Source organism: Xiphophorus hellerii, chromosome 21 (genome assembly GCF_003331165.1).
Source record: "Xiphophorus hellerii strain 12219 chromosome 21, Xiphophorus_hellerii-4.1, whole genome shotgun sequence".
Classification (NCBI taxonomy): domain Eukaryota; kingdom Metazoa; phylum Chordata; class Actinopteri; order Cyprinodontiformes; family Poeciliidae; genus Xiphophorus; species Xiphophorus hellerii.
This window is the reverse complement of record NC_045692.1, coordinates 10979923-10999458: the sequence shown is the minus strand read 5'-3', so window position 1 is coordinate 10999458 and position 19536 is coordinate 10979923. Positions and strand designations below refer to the sequence as shown.

The 19536-nt window shown below is 38.4% G+C and overlaps 1 protein-coding gene across 2 annotated transcripts in view; it reads right to left on the bottom strand.

Moving 5' to 3' along the window:
* The window catches only part of cntnap2a (contactin associated protein 2a), a 294552-nt gene that overhangs the window by 1402 nt on the left and 273614 nt on the right, over positions 1 to 19536 (bottom strand). For both annotated transcript variants that reach the window (XM_032552191.1, XM_032552192.1), the window contains exons 23-25: positions 10703 to 10796; positions 980 to 1243; positions 81 to 152 (exon numbers count right to left, since the gene is read on the bottom strand). In XM_032552191.1, the coding sequence (XP_032408082.1) occupies positions 81 to 152; positions 980 to 1243; positions 10703 to 10796 (430 nt within the window). The remainder of the gene's footprint in view (positions 1 to 80; positions 153 to 979; positions 1244 to 10702; positions 10797 to 19536) is intronic.

The window sequence follows — 19536 nt, the reverse complement described above, 5'->3', positions numbered from 1 at the left end:
GGTTGAAACATGACAACTTTTTCTCCGGATATCTTTTAGCACTGTTCATAGACTAAACATAAGTAGTGGTGGTGGCACACCTCCAATGATAGCCGAGTCCCTGTTAACTCCATCAGGAATGACTCGCTCTTCATTTAGGGGAGTCTCTGCATCTGCAAAGAGTTGAGAAGAGGGACAGGAACAAGCATCAACAAAAAAAAGAAAGTGTAAATATAGAAAGTCTAGACTAGCTTGTAAAAGCAAAGGAAAAACAGTAATTTCTGTTGTTTTTACTGTCTCTTTGATTAATGTTATCCTTGATTTCTTGTAAGCTTTATTTCTGAATTTTCTGTGTTCCTTGGTCTTCATGATGCAGTTTATTCACTAATATTCTCTAAAAAAATATCTGACATGCTGAGAATAAAGAGGTAGACCTTATTTTTGAATTAGGTAACTTCTCAATGAAAGTACTTCCACTGAAATTTATTTATGGGCATCAGAGTAAATGGGGATGAGTACAAACGTGTGAAACATCTGTCTGTACCCGTTTCAAAATCATACATTTTCTTCCTTCTTCACATTTATGCAAGACTTGAGTTGATTTATAACAAATTCCCAGTTGAAACAAATTGAAATGTAGGGTTGAAACTAAACACAAATCGGAAAGAAAATTCTTGCTGGTGTCAGAGAGGTATAAATAAACCTTTCTTTGCAAATCCTTTCAAGAATGCAAGCAATTGTGTCATGTAAGACGACTATCATGGTTCATTTCTAAAGTTCTTACATGATTAAATACAGTACATAATTTCAGCTCATGATGTATCTTGATAATGATTTGTATGTTAGGCTTGTAGCATGAAAGGATGTTTTGTTACTTTAATCTCCCCTAATTATAGGATATAATGCTCATGCACACTCCAGAAGTTGGAAAGTCGACCACGAAAAGCTCTTCATATAAGAGAACGTTTACAGGACAGAGCTTTATTTTGGAAGTACCGACCGGTGTTGTCCAGAGGCCAGGGATTCGGTGCAGCCGACATTGGTGGGATGGTGAGAGGTGAAGCCCCGCAGTTAGATTGCACAAGTTTGCCCTGGTAGGACACAGGAGAGGCAGATGCAGGGTGACTGTCGGCCTGGGAGTCTGCGGCTTTTCTCAGAGCAGACTTGAGAGGCGCGACTCCGTTGAACTGCACACGGGACAGGCAGCCAATGAAACCCGGGCTATTGTATCTCTCAATGAGGATGGGGTCTATGGGTCCAGTTTCTATGCAGAGGTAAATAAGGGAGAAGAGCTTGTTAAATTGTCTTAATGCACTCACCACTGTATTACCACTGTATTATCTTATTATATTAAGCGAAATAAATAAGATTCTCTAACACATAGTTTCGGGTAGCAAACTTCAAACTTGTTGATTCCAAAACAATCCCCTTTGATGCTGAAAAATACAACATTTATACATGTGTCAAATGGGGGTTGTAATTTTTAAATTAAATAATTCCTCTGTTGCTGCTGCATGACCTCGGACACACCCAGAAGGAAATGTTTGGACAATCACAGAGAATGCTATAACCTCAGGATGACTAACAGGACTCCTCCATGTGCAACCATGCTCGTCGTTAATGAATCCTGTTATGTTGGATGATGGGATTCTGAGTATCTGGACATGGTTGATAATATAATTCTAACTCTATTTCATTTTGATGAGTCTAATCCAAGCTTGTGTGTGCACTACTGATTGTGTTGCCAGAAAAAGTCGTTTTTTTATTCCTCTTGTGCCTGGATCTACGGACTGAGGCATATTAGGCATTAATTTTCATACCACACACATGGTTTCTCTGTATTTCATCTTTCCTCTGTGTGCCTGCACAATGGCTATGCATTTTGATTGTGATACACACAGATTAATATGAATAATGCATTTTTTATGGTGAGCCACAAAAAAAATATATATATATATAATATAATCCAAATAAAATACACTGAAGTATGACCAAATGTGGAAAAAGTTGAACAGGTTTGGGAATTTGCATGAGGTGCACAACAGGGGTGGACAGACACCCCCCCCCCCACACCCACACACACCCACACACACACACACACAAGAGAAGAGTAGCAGGTGCCTAACAACATGACAGTGGACAGATTTACTGATACCAGCCATCTTTTAAGTGCAGAACATGCTTCTCTTCTATATGCTTGAACATGTGCTGATCACTGCGGGGCCCTGTTTGTGAATATTAATACGCTTCTCTGCTGGGATTGCAACTGGGCTGCTTCGCACACAATGACATTTTCAATACACACAGGAAACTACCGGAAAGTGTAATTCAGAAAGCAAACAAAGGAGGTGGCAGATTTTATAACGCATTGTATACAAAGGGAGGGACTCTAATCTTACATTTTATGAGCTGAACTTGCAAAGAGGCTCAGTTTGAAAAGCTTAGACACAGTAGATATGGCAAAAGTGAATTAAATAGAAACCTACAATTACTAATGCAAGTAGGAAAAAAACTTCTACAGAAAAAGGGTTGAATTATAACCTTTCAGAACCTTCTTGGCTGGCAGAAAGTCGAAAATGATAAAGTCTCATAAATTGCTGACTGTTAAATGTAGCAATTGAGGCTACATAATTGTATTTATCAAAATATCCTTAGTCTCAAATTAAATGCAGCACTTTCTGATCAGTCTGAAATCTGTCAATGAAAATAGATTTCTATAATCCTAGAAATAGATTTAATCTCAGATTCATAATTTTGAGAATTATATCAATATAGAGGATACAGTCATGAACAGAATCCTCAGATATCTTAGTAATAAAAAAAAACATACACATTTTGATGCAATGATAAGTTGCCTTGGGACTGGTGGTCACCTCTCAATGACCCAGACTGGGTGTCACACAATTTCTTCCGTCAGTGGACACAAAAATGGTCTCTCCAGGAAAAGCAGCTGCTGTTTTCATCTGGTACGTGTTGGAGGTTCTGCTCCTCAGAACCCAAGTAATTCTTGCTAGAGAAACTAGATTGGATCTCTACTCCAGGTGTACACCAATGGAAAACGGAAAAAAGCCTGCTAAAACTTTAAAGATAAAATAATAAAACAATTATGCAACCAAATCCAAAAACAAGGGGATAAAGTGTGTCTTTGATTCCAGTCAGATTCTTTCATTGTTGCTACTTCTGTGTCTCTCTTTGTCCATCTGGACTCTAGATTTATCCAGATCCCCTTGTATGACTCAGCATTAAGAGGTTGACTCATTACATATAGTTGTTCAGAAAAATAGATTCTGTCATATTTTTCAAACCCTACTATTCACATTTTTAGGAAGAAACTTGAAATAAATGATACCTGACTGGAGACAGTGTACTACTTTAAAGTTTGCATTAGCAGGGTTATGGTAAACTACAGTTTGAACCGCAGTAACATTTGAAGAAATTCTTGGACGTTTATTCACAAGCATCTTAAATTGTTTCATAAAAGCTTCGTGGTCAGAAACAATGGATTTTGGTAACAAATAATCAGTATTGGTACAAGAAAAAAGGATTACAGCTCAATCCAATGCATTGAAAATTGAAAGTTGTGCATGCATTTAAACATAAGTATGCATTACATGAGGCCATTGAAGCAAACATCTAACATGCTTAGATTTCTTGTTTCTTTTCATTAATCTTTTGCCTTGTCCCGGCTCTCAATACACTAATCTATTAACACCTACAAGTGATTTAACACTGTAAGACGCAGTAACCACAAACTGATCTCATGTTTGCAAAGCTTGGTCATAGCCTGTGTTAGCAGTGTCTACGCAGCTTTCTACGCTAATCAATAAAACATGCGCAAAAACACAAAGCAAACAGCTCTTCCACACACAATCATCATAATTTGAAGACAGAATGGACTGCTTCATTTGGCCGGGAATGAAAAGCAGCATCATGTTTGATTTATAGATCCTTCGTTCGCGTGTGACCATATGTGACCCTTCGTTAATCCATCTCGACCAAACGCACATTAATACACGACAGGAGCATCATTGAAAAGAGCCGACTGCACCCTCAGACGGTGAGTCAGTTGCATGAATAATTCAAAAAGGAGGTGCAGAAAGAAACACAATTGGAAGTTATGGGGTGTTAGTGGGGGTGTGTGTGTGTAAGTTGGATGAATAAAACAGGGGAAGGAGAAGTGACAGGCAGAACTGGCTTAGAGGGTGGGTGTGGCTCCAAGGTTCAGAGGGAAAGAGCATTATAAGAGGAAAGGTGGGTGGGAAACAAAGAAAGTGTGAAGGACAAAAGAGTTGGACAGAAACAGTGAGGAGAGAGGGGGATCAAACAGTTTCCATGGCGACAAATAGAAGCTGATTGAGGGGTGGACGAGGGAGAGAAGACATTGTTGCTGGTGCGAGGTAATGAAAGCGTGATGCGTTTAGAGGTGCGTGAAAAGAATATCAATGTGGGTCCATCTGCCACGCCCTCCAGTAGAAAGGCAAATCTGGATCATGCACAAACACGCAGATGTTCTACTGAGAGGTGCAGACAAGCATCTTTACTGCGGTACATAAACAGAAGGAAAAAGAGGAAAATGGATAGAAACAAGATTAAATAAATAGTTTAGGATCATTTGCTCTCTTCAAACATTTAAAAGTGAAAAAACATGTCATGAATTGGCAAAAAATAAATAAAGAAAGTTCTTTATGTTTTTCAGTTGTTGAAATTGTCCTAATTGCAGCAGTAGGACAACAATGTAACTTTTTAGCTTTAGTTGTTAAGCCACATAAAAACAAAGCTGTCTTTGGTCTGAATTAAGCTAAAGCTACACGACAGGAGGCGGTGTTACATAAAAGATTGCTTAGAAAAGCATAATGTGATGCTTGAAGAGGATCTGTTTAATCACAGCAAATATACCTGCAGTTTTTCCCACATAACCGGAGAGAACACACCCACATGCATTCACACACAGGTATGCTCTTCAGCGCCACCTCCAGCATCATCCTTGACCAGGATGTTAATCTTGTTAACCTGCCAAGCCAATTAAAAACCAACACAGACACGTTGACATTGTCACACTGTCTGCGATGGCTCTTTTCAGATCAGATTCTCACACATACCTACACAAGTGATTGCAGGGACATAAATTCACATAATCCTGTTTATCTAGCAAGTAAAGCGGTAAAAAAAAAGAAAAGAAAAACATTCCCACCCATGAGTATAAAAATGTGGAAAAAGAGGACGGGATGAAACTCTGCCTCAGCTACAGATTCAAGGTTCAGTTTTCACTGAGATGACTCAGTGACCTGCCGCAACCTTGGCACACACATGCAAACGCAGTAACGCAAAGAGAGGACATACAGGCATGCATTCACCACAGTTACCTACACAGACTTGTGTCTGTGAAGAGTTTGTGCACCAAACCTTCTTCTCTTCTTCTTTCAGATGTTCTCTCTCTCTCTGTTATGTGGCTCATGTGGAAACAGCAACACACTGACAAGCATCTCCTTTTCTCGCTGTGTTTTTTTTACTTCTTTTTTTTGCCTCCCTCTATCCCTCCCTTTTCTCTGCAGTGCAGTCCCACCCCCACTCCCAGACACTGGCTGGAGAAAACCCGGATCCAGGATCCGATGTGGCCCGGATCAGGATTCCCCAATCCGAGGTCCAACTCGTGACTTTTAGTTATGACGTCATTCTTTCGAGACATATAGAGACATACAAACAGCCCTTTGAGCACAAAGGACAGACTGATTTTACAGAGGCAATCAAGCTGCCAATCGGAGACAGAAAAGAAAAGGACATTTGTGGTATCAGCTTGATCTAACACCAGGGTTTTATCAGAGCTTTAACTGGAGTCAGGATGCTGTGTGGCTGTCAATGCAAAGGTCACAACACAAAACAGAGACAGTCAAAGGCTACTCCAGAGGAAGGAAATTGATCGGACTTAATCATGACATGCTATTCAAAAGAAAAGGAAACATAATCGATTTGAGTCTAAACACTGAGGGAGTGAATCGCCGCTCTAGTGGGAACATGGACAGACCTGAACGAATTCATATAACAGTCCTGCTACATACTGTTGAAAAGAACAACATTTCTATAAATATGTATTATGAACAGGTTAATGGCAAGGCTTCAGCTGTTCAGGTAGTTGAGTACCTGTCAAACAACTGCTGGTTAAGAGGTTTGATTCCTGCACTTCAACAGTCCAAGAAGTACTTGACCAAAACATCTGAGGATTATTTAGTTGACTGGCTAAAAGCCTCTGACACTGTTTTTATCATTTTGTGACAAAATGCAACATTTAAATCCTGTTATTGACTGACTGTGAGGCTGCAGCAGATCTCTGTCACTGTCAGACATGTTACACTATATAAAATTCTGATAATTATTTTACATTTCATGTTTATGTCTCCTGTTTTAATCCAGTTAGACTTAAAAACATTTGTTTACAATATTTATCATTGGTGGCATTGCTAGCTAGCCTGCGCATTCAAGGCAGGCTCTGCTGTGGGTGGAGGAGTTGTAGTACAGCGGAGAGCAGAGGGAAGGTGTGAGTAGCGCTTGCATGAGCATTATTGAGAGTGGCTCTGATTTGGTTGTTTCTGACCGTGAGCAGTGTATTTCTGCAAATGGCTGTAGAACCTCAGTGAGGATGCAGAGCAGCAACATATTTTTTCTTACAGATGATCGGTCTCACAGTACTGCACATAGTGGCAGTTTTAAGAAATATGTAAAAAACATGTCTTTATAAAAGTTACATACTGCAGCTTTAAAATGCATTATCTTAACCTTATTTTTACTTCACCCAGCATTCCCCTTTTTCCACATAACTTCATCTTTAAACATAGATATTAACATTAAGACAGTCATAGATGTACAGACTTCACATTCTATTGTATTAAAACTGTGACTCAAAAATGTGTACAATTCAGTCACATTGCAAAGAGACGAAATAACAAAGTTGTTGCGTAATATTAGGGATATTAAAATTGGCAACTTGACTGTAAAGAATGGATAGTTATGTGATGAAAATATTGATTCATATTAATGAGTTTTCATTGTTGTCAGAAGAAAATTACATGAGGTAAACATTCTGTTTGTATGAGCGCTAACAGCTCTGTTTATACTGCCATAAAGAGCACTTTCTATTAAGTTATCTTGGCTCCCTAACAGAAGTAAAGTACAGTAAGGATGATCAAATAAATATCAAAGATTTGATCAGTCTCTAAATAAAAGGGATATTTAGCTCTTCTAAACATTACTCAGAGAGAGGTACTTCAGCCTTAAACTAGCAGATTTGCTCACAGTCATACGTTTTTCTTCAGCGGTATCTATAGAAAGGGAAAAATATGTGAAAATAAAACAGAGAAATTAAATTTTAGTGTGGTGCTGATGTACAGTTAATGCCATTTACCCTGAGGGCTATAGTCGTCTGTCTCTAATGATGCTTTTCCTTCAGTTCATTTCTGCTTTGAATTTATTCCTTCTATCCGATACACCCTGAAAGTGAGAGACCCAACAGATTTATAGCGCAGAGGACAGGAATGTGATTCTGTTGCTCTGGCTGCGGCATGACTCATCTCCCTCATCTATTCCAGGTGGGTGCAGAGATCTGCGTTGGACCAATACCAATCCACAGACTGACATCTACCACATATAGGTCTCACACAATTACTCATACCCCTTAAACCTTTTCACATATTTCCTGTTGCAGCCACAATATCCAGTGCGTGTTAGTGATCAGTCAATAATTGTAAAGCATAAAGTCAAAAATGTTTTTCAAACATTTTTTATAACAATAAAATCTGAAAACCTGGTCATTTTCAGCATAAAAACAACAGTTTTGTGAAGGCATTAGAGCATCATGCAGACAAAGGAACACAGCAGACAGGTCAGGAATAAAGCTACAGAGAGGTTGTAGTTGGGTTGGGTCATAAAGCACTACTCCAGGCTTTGGGTGGTTTATCTTCCATTAGGAGAATTATCCTAATAATACAACTAACGATAAAATGGGAGAGCTGAGATCTGAAAAGCTATCCCAACAACAGCTCTTAAAAGCAGATGTTCTGCAAGATTTAAAATTTCCCCTGGTTCAACTAATCTTAATAAAGTGGATAATTTGCTATCAATTCTCTGCAGAAGTTGATGACATGTTGAAGAGGTAATTTAGATTTGGAAATATTTACAGCATGTAGGACCCTGGCTTTTGTAGACTGGAGATAGCTGTACCTGGTTTGAATTCAGGTAGCAGAATGAGCCATCTCCACTGGGAATCGGTGGCAAGATTTAAAAATAACAATATTGTTCACAGATACTCTCCATTCAATCTGCTTGAGCTTAAGGCATTTTGCAAAGAAGAATTGGCAAAATCTTTTGCATGGATGATAAAGAAATGCTGCAAAAAACTGAAGATGGATGAAATCACCTTCAGTACTCTACCTCCAGCCAGGTACCCTGATCCTAACATTTTAAGCAAGGCTTCAAAACAAAAACTGTCATGTTCCATGTTGCATGGACCTGCCTTTGGCTCCAGTTATAAAGGTTAGTTGAAGGATTTGATTTATGCATTAACTGTGCAAAAACAGACCAAGACAGAAGAGAGACGGGGAATATGGGCTTCCTCCCTGACACCAAGGTTAAACATCAAACAGGGAGGGAGGAAGGATGAAATTACCCTCATGTGCACATAAACACTAGCAGTTTACTGTTACAGGATATTCATTAAGATAAAGTTACAAAAGCAAATCATTCATGGAATAATGATCACAAGTTTGGCAAAGTTATTATCATTAGAAAACAATTCTTAGGTTCTTACTCTTACTTTACACAAAGGTCTTCTGCAGAAGTAAAGTGGGCTTGATTTCTGAAAGTAAATAAAGCAAAATAAATATTTATCCTTATCCAACCAAAATGGTTTCTCTGTTTGACCTAAAATTCTATTAGCAATTTCCCCTTGGGGATCAATACATTCTATTCTATTCTATCATAAAATTTCAAATGTAGTTCAATTCACTCTGGGAACAAGCCAGTTCACTCTTGTGTGACTATTGAGCTATGCCTGGGTTCAATGTTGTAAACATAAAATCACTGTTCTGCAACCGCTCAGCTGCTTCCTGCTTGATTTTTTCTTTTTAGCTTCTTTAGCACATTTCTTGACTTCGGACATGGAAATAGATACAACTATTCAGTTACAAGCTCAAACAAAACTGAAAAGGACATAGTTCGGGGAAAAAAAGCCCCCACCGCTCCCAAAAAAAAGTAGTAAAGAGATTATGAATCGAAATCTGCAATCAAAGGTGATACCAATGGACAGATAGTAGAATGAAAGCCATAAATCTTTTTACACTTTAGGTTTATAAAGGTGAAAGGATTGATGTAAATTGTACTAAAAGTCTCATACATAATTATATGAGCTTTCAGTTGATCACATCCAAAAATGACTCAGAAGAGAATAAATGCACCTTGAAAGAAGGAAAATCCAACACTTGATCAACATGATCAGTAATGTCAGAAATGCTCTTATTACAGCAGTTTAACAATTAATAAATAAGCAGTTTTTAATCATAGGGCTCTTTTCATATTACAACCCACAAAGCTATAATTCACAGGTGTCCAGGAGAGGTTTACAGATAATTACTATTGGACGGAAAATCGCTTTGCAGAACAGTTGATGACCTGAGAATGGTTTATTGTTCGTTAATGATAACGAACGCTTTGGGTATTGGTGCACACCTCTATCCCTCAGTCATCTTATGTGAAATGCTCCATTGTTATTGAAGCCAGCTTATCCCATCCTGCAATCAGACTGCAAAAAGGGAAGGCGGAGATGTCACAGTGATCAAAGTGTGTGCGCAGCGTACCAAGCACAGGGTCTCTCTCTCTCTGAAACAGAGAACCTGATAGCTGAACTGTCTGACAGCCTCTCTTGTCTTTGTGGTTCAGACACAGAAATGGAACAGATCCGATGAGACGCAGAAATACAAGCTTTTGTCCTTGTGGCTCTCCTCTTCTGTCTTTCTCATGACATTTCCTTTTTCCCCGTCTTATCCTTAATATTATCCTTCTGGTTTTCTTTCTATATTTAGGGTTACTTTTCAGACGATATTAATATTTAGAGTTATATCTTACAAAGTAGACAAATATCTTCATGCTACTTTGAGATGAAGGGTGACCTTGGTTTTGTTTTCCCTCATAGCACAGATGTTGTGTTGATAGGGGGAGCATGATGGAGGGATTATAACAGAGCTATCTTGCTCTACTCATCCCTGTAGGGAAAGTGATTTGCATTGCAGGAGACATTTACATAGAAAGACAGCAATATACATACACAAACGTACAGTATAATAACATTAACAACAAAGAGGTTTGAATTACCCATTAATTTATGGTGCCTTTTTACTTTTAACGATTTAATTGCTTGTGGTATGAAGAAAGTTTTTTCTTGAGAATAAAGAAAGGTGGTTTCTTGGCCCTCAAAGAACATTATAAAACATCTAGGGATTTCTCATAGTTTGTTTGTTTGATAAAAAACATTCATTATTATGCAGTGCAGCCCACATGAATTTAGTGGATTCAATGAAAATCTGCATTGGGGATTTCATGATTAATTGTGGCAACTAATAAGTGACTATTCTCAAGAGTAATATTCCTTCAGCTTTCTGGACAGTTGAAAATAAAACATGTCCACTATAACCAGTTTTAAAAACAAAACAAAAGAAGTTAAAAGTGGCAAGCTACTCACCGTAGAGTTTTCCTAAGAACAGTGTCTTAACCAGGTCGAACTGAATGTCTGAGGCATCTGGAAGTTTGTAGTTCACAGGCGGGTAATGATCCAGCTGGAATGAGAAGGAGACACAAAGAGCAGCGAGTGAGAAATCAGAGTCAAAAACATTTTTCAGAAAGTCTTAAAAAAGGACCCCCACTAAAACCTGCATCAACACATTAAGGAGAGCACAAAAAAACAACAACAAATGATTAAAAGATGGTTAATGTGGGGCACTGAACTGAAAACGAGGATTATACACAGCTCAACAGCTCCCTCCCGTGGCTTCCAGATGTCAATGCATATAGTTAAACGTTATGGGAAAATATAGATTTTGCAAGGATTTTAGTCCACAATTTATTTATCAAATAATTATAGATACCATTCACAGTGTATTTTTTTTTCTTTAAAAAATACCACCAAACTTTAGTAGTATCGTTTTTTTCTTCTCTTCTTGTTCTCTGAACTCCCTGCAAATACATACTATTCAAATCTCAATTAAGAAATAAAATAGCTCACATCAGACACATCTAAGCAAGACTTTGCATTCTTGCCCTCAATTGTCAGTATAGTGAAAAATCACAATAGAATAAATGGTCACATGGAAACCATGGTATCAAAACGTTTTCACCCCCTTGGATGTTTTTAATTGTATTGCTTTAGCAAAACAACCATTATCAACATAATTTGTCTTTTTTTGACAACAGTGAAATACTTTTCTGACAAAAAAGAAAAATTTTGTTGACCATGATTGATTTGAAAAAGCAACAAATAGGTAAAACATCCAAGGGACGCAGTGCCTACTTTCCGTAGGCACTGCATAGATGTAGATCTGAGTGTAAATGATGACTCTTTATGAGCTGATATTTGTAATGTCGTGGACCTGATTACAGAGAAACCCAAACATAATATGAGTAATTAAAAATGCAAAGTGCGAGCTCAACAGTCATCTGTGTTACATAAGACGGGAGAACAAAAGTATTTAAAAAAAGATTTTGTGCTGAGAGGCATTCCCTTCCTCCTCCCCAAAGTCTCCCAGAGATGCTCTGTTAGTTTTACCTCAAAGGACTTCAAACTCTAGAGCAAATGATTCACAACGTTTTCTCAATTAAACATTTAAGTGACGGCTTGTCCCCCAGGACACTGATATCATGCAAGGGATCAGTTTCCATCAGGACAAAAGATTCATGATGGAATAAAGATAATCACTTACATTGATTTCTAGTCAACCATGCCAGGAAGGGAATATATACAATCAGACCTTGCCAGAAAGATGCCTTGGTCTCATTCCAAGGCTGTCAAATAGTGCTGTTTCATCGATACCTATGCCATGCACAAAGTGTTTTTTTTACTGCCTGTTGTCTGTCACTGATGGTGCGTTTAGACACAAGCAGCAAATGCTCTTAAGAAAGGATATCGGTTAGGAAATGAAATGGCTCCTTTACTGTGTATTTGAGATCCCCATGGTCCTGATCAAAGAGCAGTCTGACAACGTGCTGGAATGACAAAGCCAATTAATCCTGGGTGCCTAACAAGGGGTTAAGCAATGAATTAAATAACCATAAAACAAGGTCTCAACTAAAAATGTTTTATAATCTGCAAGTTTAATGGCATACTATATTTTGGTTCTGTTCACAGTTGAAATTGTAGAGGAATATAATTATATTAATAGTTAAAAATTATGTTGTTTGGTTGGTTCGCACTAAGATATGTTTTAACCTAAAAGAAATGTACTGTGTCAAATAGACTGGGTCAATCTGACCTAGAAGTCAGGAAGGAATTCAGATTTGGAGAGTTGTGGAATAACAATCACTTAAGAGAGGAAAGATGTTAGTTTTAAGCTGTTGTGCAAGAAAGTTCTGGCACCCGACTTTTCCCCTGCCCGCCTGCAAAGGAACCGGTTTGAGCCCAAGACTTGGGAAAGAATCTCTGTTTGGACAGATAAGGAACAAACAACTTGACTAATAGTTCTTCTGATGGAGCAGATTTGATTCCAGGAGGTCAACACCTGATTCTCAGAACTTCCAAATACACATCAAGTGTAAAACGGAGCCAGAATTGCTAGGCAAATGAAGCGGAGTAACGCCATTGGTCGAAGCTGCCCAATACACACCAGTAGAGCTGGGACTCTATAAAAAACTGATGTCAGAAGCAGAAGTCAAGAGATTTTGGATTCCTGTAACGATGTAAATGTGATGTTTTGGTTCCATAGATGGCATTAAATCTCATCCCGTTTTGGCTGTGAGCAGAGGGAATTTGTATCATTTCCATGAGTTTAGGCACCTTTAAATTCCTCCATAAAATAAAAGAAACAGTACTCTTCATAATGGTGTACACATGTACATGCAGCATTAGCATTAATGTAATGGTGTTACGCTTCTTCATACGTCGCGTGTGATAATGCATTAGTTAAGGACATACAGGAGATAACGGTGAACTTAAAGCCTTTCTCTGAGCAGGATAGAAAAGAGGCAGCCTGTTTAGAAAGTACTCCATCTATAGAAACGTGAGAACAGCAAGGGTGATGGAGGGAGGGAATACACGACTTTAATATCCCTGCAACGTAATTAACTTGTTATTGCTGTACCAATGAAGTTTCTAATTAGCTTGAAGGCTGCAGCTGGTGCTATTGATGAGAATAATTTCAGCCACTCAAATTGGTTTCCCTGCATACAGAAAATAAAAGATCCTATTTACCCTCTCACTTTCCGCTCACAGGAGGACTGTATCTGCGCTTACAGAGAGAGCAACGCAACAGTCAAAGCCAAGAGGAGAACAATGACTTTTGCTACAGTGTGTTTTACTGGAAATGTCTTCTGTTAAAAGCAGTGAAATGCTCTGGCTTCCTGCTGGACGCGAGCAGAGCTGGACTGTCACTAAAGGACTACGATTCATGTTAGTGTGTTAACAAGTTTGAATCAGTGGGCTGCTCCCGCACAGAGAATTCTCACCCGCGGCTCTTCAGACGATTTTCTTTCTCAGGCACAAATGAGAGTAAAAATAAGCACAGTCACACGTGTACACACACACACACACACGCACACACACCCCCCCCCCCCCCCCCCACACACACGCACCCCTACTCACGGCCTATCCTAATTTGATTCCTTCCAAAAGCCTAGTCTCGGCGGAGCACTGTGTGGGTTTTGTTTTCCACCGTGACTGGAGGGTGGGATAATGGGGCACAATTAAATTGCGCTCGGCTTATTTACTTTTATCTGAGAAAACAAATTGGCTGCACAAGCTGGGAGGGCGGTTTGAATCTTGAAACCTCACAGAAAGGTCCACAGAGGAAGGCAGCCAGAAGAAACCCCATTTCACTGAACTCTGTCTATTACAGCCTCAATTACTGGGATCCCTTCCCTTCGCCGCACCATTTAGAGAACGCACTTCTCCTCTCCTTTAATGCCTCTTATGTTGTATTGAGCTTACGTAAGCAAACTAATAAGGTGTTAGACAAGGAGAAAATTACAAGGGGGGTTGGGAATCTATATCACTATGCGCTTAAAAATAATTGAATTGAGTCTTTGTGCTGGATACATTCAAACTAATGCATCTAAAGCATTTTGCGTTTCTGACACCTCTCATTTCACCAGCTTTATCTGGGAGATAAACATAATCCCATCACACATTTCATGGCAAGCAAATAAGAGCAAAGAAATGCAAAGCATCCCCCTTTAACCTTGAATAAATAGTTGAACATCATTATCAGTTAAACTGCCGCATTACTGTCTTGCTCCATTGGTGTTGCACTCATTCACTCGGCTGATCTATCGACAGTAACTGGAGATGAGAGGAGGGAACTCTCGGATGAGATGTCTGTTGCCCGAAGGCGTTTCTCACTTTCATCTCGGAGATGGGAAGATGGGGGCTCATTTTAATCTCATCTTGGTGGGCCTTTGATAGTGAACTAACCCAATGAGACCTCTCAGGCTGCTTAAAAACCAAACACTGCCTTCTTTTGCTTCTCTCTGTGGGAATATTTCGGCAGGTACTCACACATCTCCACATGCCTGGCATACTGTAAATATTAGGCTCGCCTAAAGTCTGGATGGCTTAATTATTTAAATGTATTGTAATATTGTGCAAAATGGATTCGTTACTTTAAGCCACAGGTGTCAAACTCCAGTCCTCGAGGGCCGGTGTCCTGCAACTTTTAGATGTGCCTCTGCTGCACCACACCTGAATAGAATAATTAGGTCGTTAGCAAGGCTCTGGAAAACTGATCTACACAAGGAGGAGGTAATTAAGCCATTTCATTCCAGCGTTTTGTACCTGTGGCACATCTAAAAACTGCAGGACAGCGGCCCTCGAGGACTGGAGTTTGACACCCCTGCTTTAAGCCACTGGTCAGATTTATGCAAAATCAATCAAATTTCTATTAGATATAGTTTATCTATCACCTAAAAAAGTAACATATCGTCAGTTTTTATGCTTTGGTTTTGCTGTTTTGTTTTAATTAAGATAAAAACCAAGTTTTTTGCCCCTGATGAAATCACATAGGGCATAACTTTGCCTTTAGTGCTTGTTATACTTGCAAAACCAAAGACAAATGGAGTTTGTGATTTGTTATGGTGTCATTTACCAATAGCAATGCAACCCCAAAACAATTAGCTTAATGAGATAAAAACTATGAGAAGCACTCATTAAATAGTTTACACCCACAACTTGCGTTGCGTTTCTTTTTACATTCCGACCTTGGGGCTGCTCAGTGAGTTCTCACTAGATACTGTAGAGCAGGGGTGTCAAACTCCAGTCCTCAAGGGCCGGTGTCCTGCAACTTTTAGATGTGCCTCTGCTGCACCACACCTGAATAGAATAATTAGGTCATTAGCAAGGCTCTGGAGAACTGATCTACACAAGGAGAAGGAAATGTAGCCATTTCATTCCAGTGTTTTGTACCTGTGGCACATCTAAAAACTGCAGGACTGCGGCCCTCGAGGACTGGAGTTTGACACCTGTGCTGTAGAGAGAATGAACAACAAGCTGACGTTCTTTTGAGTACATCCATCAATATTTCCCATATTCTCTCAGGGTTTTTATGAAATCCCTTCTTCGAATACATCTACTTATATTCTATGTAGCTCCAGCAAGGAATTTCAGCCATACGTGAGTTTCAGGAAAAGCCGGCTAAAAGTACCACACATGACAGAAGTTTGTCAAGATATCCTGAGCGTCGCACACTACTGTTGTGGAAACGGATAGGCAGTGCTATCATCCCTGTCAACAACAGGGTGAAGAAGAACAAAATAAAATCATTTTTCCAGTCAGAAAGAGATGCACTGCTTGTGTATGCTGACGTAGTGTAGGTTAAGACATGACAATGCAATGCTGCTACAGTGCCAAGTACATTTTGTTAAAGCTAAAACAATAGGATTGCAACATTAACTCATTTTATGAGTGGCACAAAAAAACAAGTAAATGGAAAAAATGGCAAGACTATAAACAGTACGGTTTAAACAAAACTCCTGAGGTGGGAATCCACAATTCTCCACCCAGCTGTGTTTTTTTTTTTAAACGTTTTGTCGGCTCTAGTGGCCTTTATTTGAAAGTAGTTTGACAGGGAACAGGGTAATGAGAGAGGGAGAAGACATGCGGCAAATGTCACCAGGCCGGGAAGTGAACCTGCGACCACCGCCACGAGGACTAAGGCCTCAGTACGTGGGTCGTGCTTTGCCCCGACGCCACCACAGCTCCCTCCACCCAGCTGTGTTTGAAATGTCAGGTTTGATTTGTTTGTGAATCCCTGAATGGCATTTTAACATCATTTATCATTGGAGAATTTCTCGTCTTAAATCAATGAGTTTTTAAAAAAATGTTCTTCCATGTTTCCACCCGACTCTTTGATTTTGCATTCAAGGAGGTGTATGTTTACTTTTTCTCTTTTTCGTTTCTTCTGGTGTCGTGAACCTCAATAGTTACTTTTCAACTGTCTAAAAAAATTGTCTTCTGGACTGCAGAGAAGTGACAACTTTCTAGCCTGAAGTTAGGAGTCTGCTGTTTCCTTTATTAAAAAATCTATTTGGTCTCCAGGCTCTTTACAAAATCAACTCTATAATGTATTTTACTCATAGCTCTACCCTTCACTCATAAAAGCAAATCAGAGTGATAGAGAAGTAATGGGCAAATATCTATTATTACATGCAGCTACTAAATGCTTCAGGATTAATGTTGAGTACTGTTCACGTCATATATTCTAGATGGGATGTCATATACAGAGATTCTTTAAAAATCAAAGCTCAAAATAGTCATAAAACATGAAAATTCAGAGTCAATATATGGGAAGAAGAGACATGGTGAAGGATGGTCACAATGGATATGATGATGTGGTGAGCTTAGAAAATGTTGTCATTTTTTGTTTGATTTTGCTCAATATACAGTAAATAATTTTATTGTTACCTTAGGGTAGCAATAAAATACTGGGACTGGAATTGAAATTGTACGTACACAGTGAAAGAGTTTTTAAACCAGAAAATAGAACCACTACTGCAGAGCCGTGCTCTGATGAGCTACATGGGATTACTTTGCCACAATCGTTTTCAGTAAGCCTCAAATTGCAGCACAGCACACACCATCACACCTCAGGTCCTATAAACATTTGATTGCCTGGTGTGGTAATGAGTAAAGTATGACAGATTAACTAACAATTAGACCATATGAACGTAAGACTCTTGGCACAATGGAAGAATTTATGTGGCTAATGTGTTTTGATCATTTTAAATTCACTTCTTTACAGAGAAGAGCAAGCTTGTGTTCAAGTTTTCTTAAATTACTGTGTGGTAAAAGATAGAAGGGAAAAAAATCTTGCTGGCTGTAAAAATACAATTGCTGCTTAAGATAAACCAACTCATTACCAAAAAAGGAGATTTATTTATCAAAGTTATTTTCTGTAATGCAGCAGTAATGTTAGACATGATACTATAATTTGCATATATTTACTTTATGAATCTCAAGTGGAGCTTTTATAGATGGTTATATGGCACCAATGGTGGAATACACTTCAAACTGTTTTTATGACCACACCATTAGTTTGGAAACAGCCCAAATTCTAGTTTGTTATCACAGGATGGCACATTTTGATGACTGTTATTTTTCTTTCGGGTAATGATAAACAATAAGACAATTGCTTGTGCGTACTCTCTGCTAGGACTCCTTGGAAGTTAAATGAATGGATTTTCATGTTGGTAATTTCTTAGCAGAGAAACCAATTGTGACAGCAGAAGAAACCTTTTTTTGTAATTTATAATCTGTCGTCAGATTAGACTGTAAACTAAACAATACTGTTCATGGTTTACTGTCTATGGTTGTTGTTCAACTATTTAGTTGTCTGAAAGAAACATCTGATGGAAGCTTTGCTTGAAAAGCTACGCTTTAAGAAAAAGTTTTTTTTAATGAAAACACTATAAAATCGGTGTGCCCATATAGAAAAATCATAACATGAGTTAAAGATGTACGTATATGTTAGAAGTAAGAAGCAACAGAAAAGATCGGAGTGTAGCTTTGCTCCTATGTACAGTACCTGCAAACTCTGCAATACACAACGGAAACAAAGTGCAGCAACAACTCACCATAAACTTTGAGTGTCCATGATCGGTAAAATGGCCTTTATGTTCATAACATGCGTTTAGGCATACTTATAGTTGATGACGAGTCAACACAATGGCAGAAATATGGGAATAACAGCCTGAAATGGTCCTGTTAGCAGACAATACAGCAGTAACTCAACTCATGCCTTCGAGGAGAAACACTGCTGTGCTTATTTGCATGAAGAAGTAAAGGTTTACACACAAAAAAATACAATTTAAGTGGAAAATTAATTATCTTTTCAGCATTTTGCTGCTTAAATTACCTGCAGCAAATGTAATAAGTTACTGTATGAACTTCAAGCTTTCAAGTTTAACAAGAAACACTTTTTTGCACTGTAATGGGTATGGGTAAAATGCTATAAAAAAATGGTTCTCTGCTCCATAAGAATGTACTTGTGATGTTGTGTTTATTGGAAGAAAATACATTTTGTCTCTTACATTTCTTACAGTGGATTAGTAAAAGTATGGGTCACAGTCAGAGCAGATCAAACAGGATCTCACTGTAGCAGAAATATCTGTTGTTGTCTGTTTACACATTGAGAAGCGCCCTGAGGCAGCAAAACAAGGAGAAGTTTTACCCATCAAAGCGATCACTGTTAGTGAACCTCCCGGCTTTACTTTTAACACCATATCTATAAACTTAATCTATTTTTTTCTCCATCCCTTACTCCCTACAGTTACTTTGATAATCACTTTGTTTTTCTTAAAACTAAATTACCCCATCTAGCCCTCCAGTGCTCATCCTAATTCTTAACACTGTGCAAAACTAGCACACGGAACACAAAACACTGGAATATTTTAGTAAGTGTTATCCCCTGTTGAATTGATGTTCAAAACACAGATCACGTCCTGCGCTGTGAGAATCATCAATAATCAGTAATCAACAGTTTCAAGAGATACGTCATAAAAGAATATGGACCCATCTAATCTGCTCAACTAGATATAAGAAAAACACGCTTATTTTTTAATTTAATTTTCTTTAGTTTATTTCTCCTGCTGCACAATGTGACTGTAAGTAATGAGCTATAGGGAAGGCCTGATTAATAATAATAACCAGAAATATATTATTTCAATATAATTTATCATAATTCAGATTTTAATTTTCTTACTAATTAAAGAAAATTATCCTTATTTCTCTCTTAAAAACGAAAAAATAAATAATTATATAGCACATATTTAGAAAAAAAACTTCAAAGTGTCAATTTTCTGCACAACGAAATCACAACG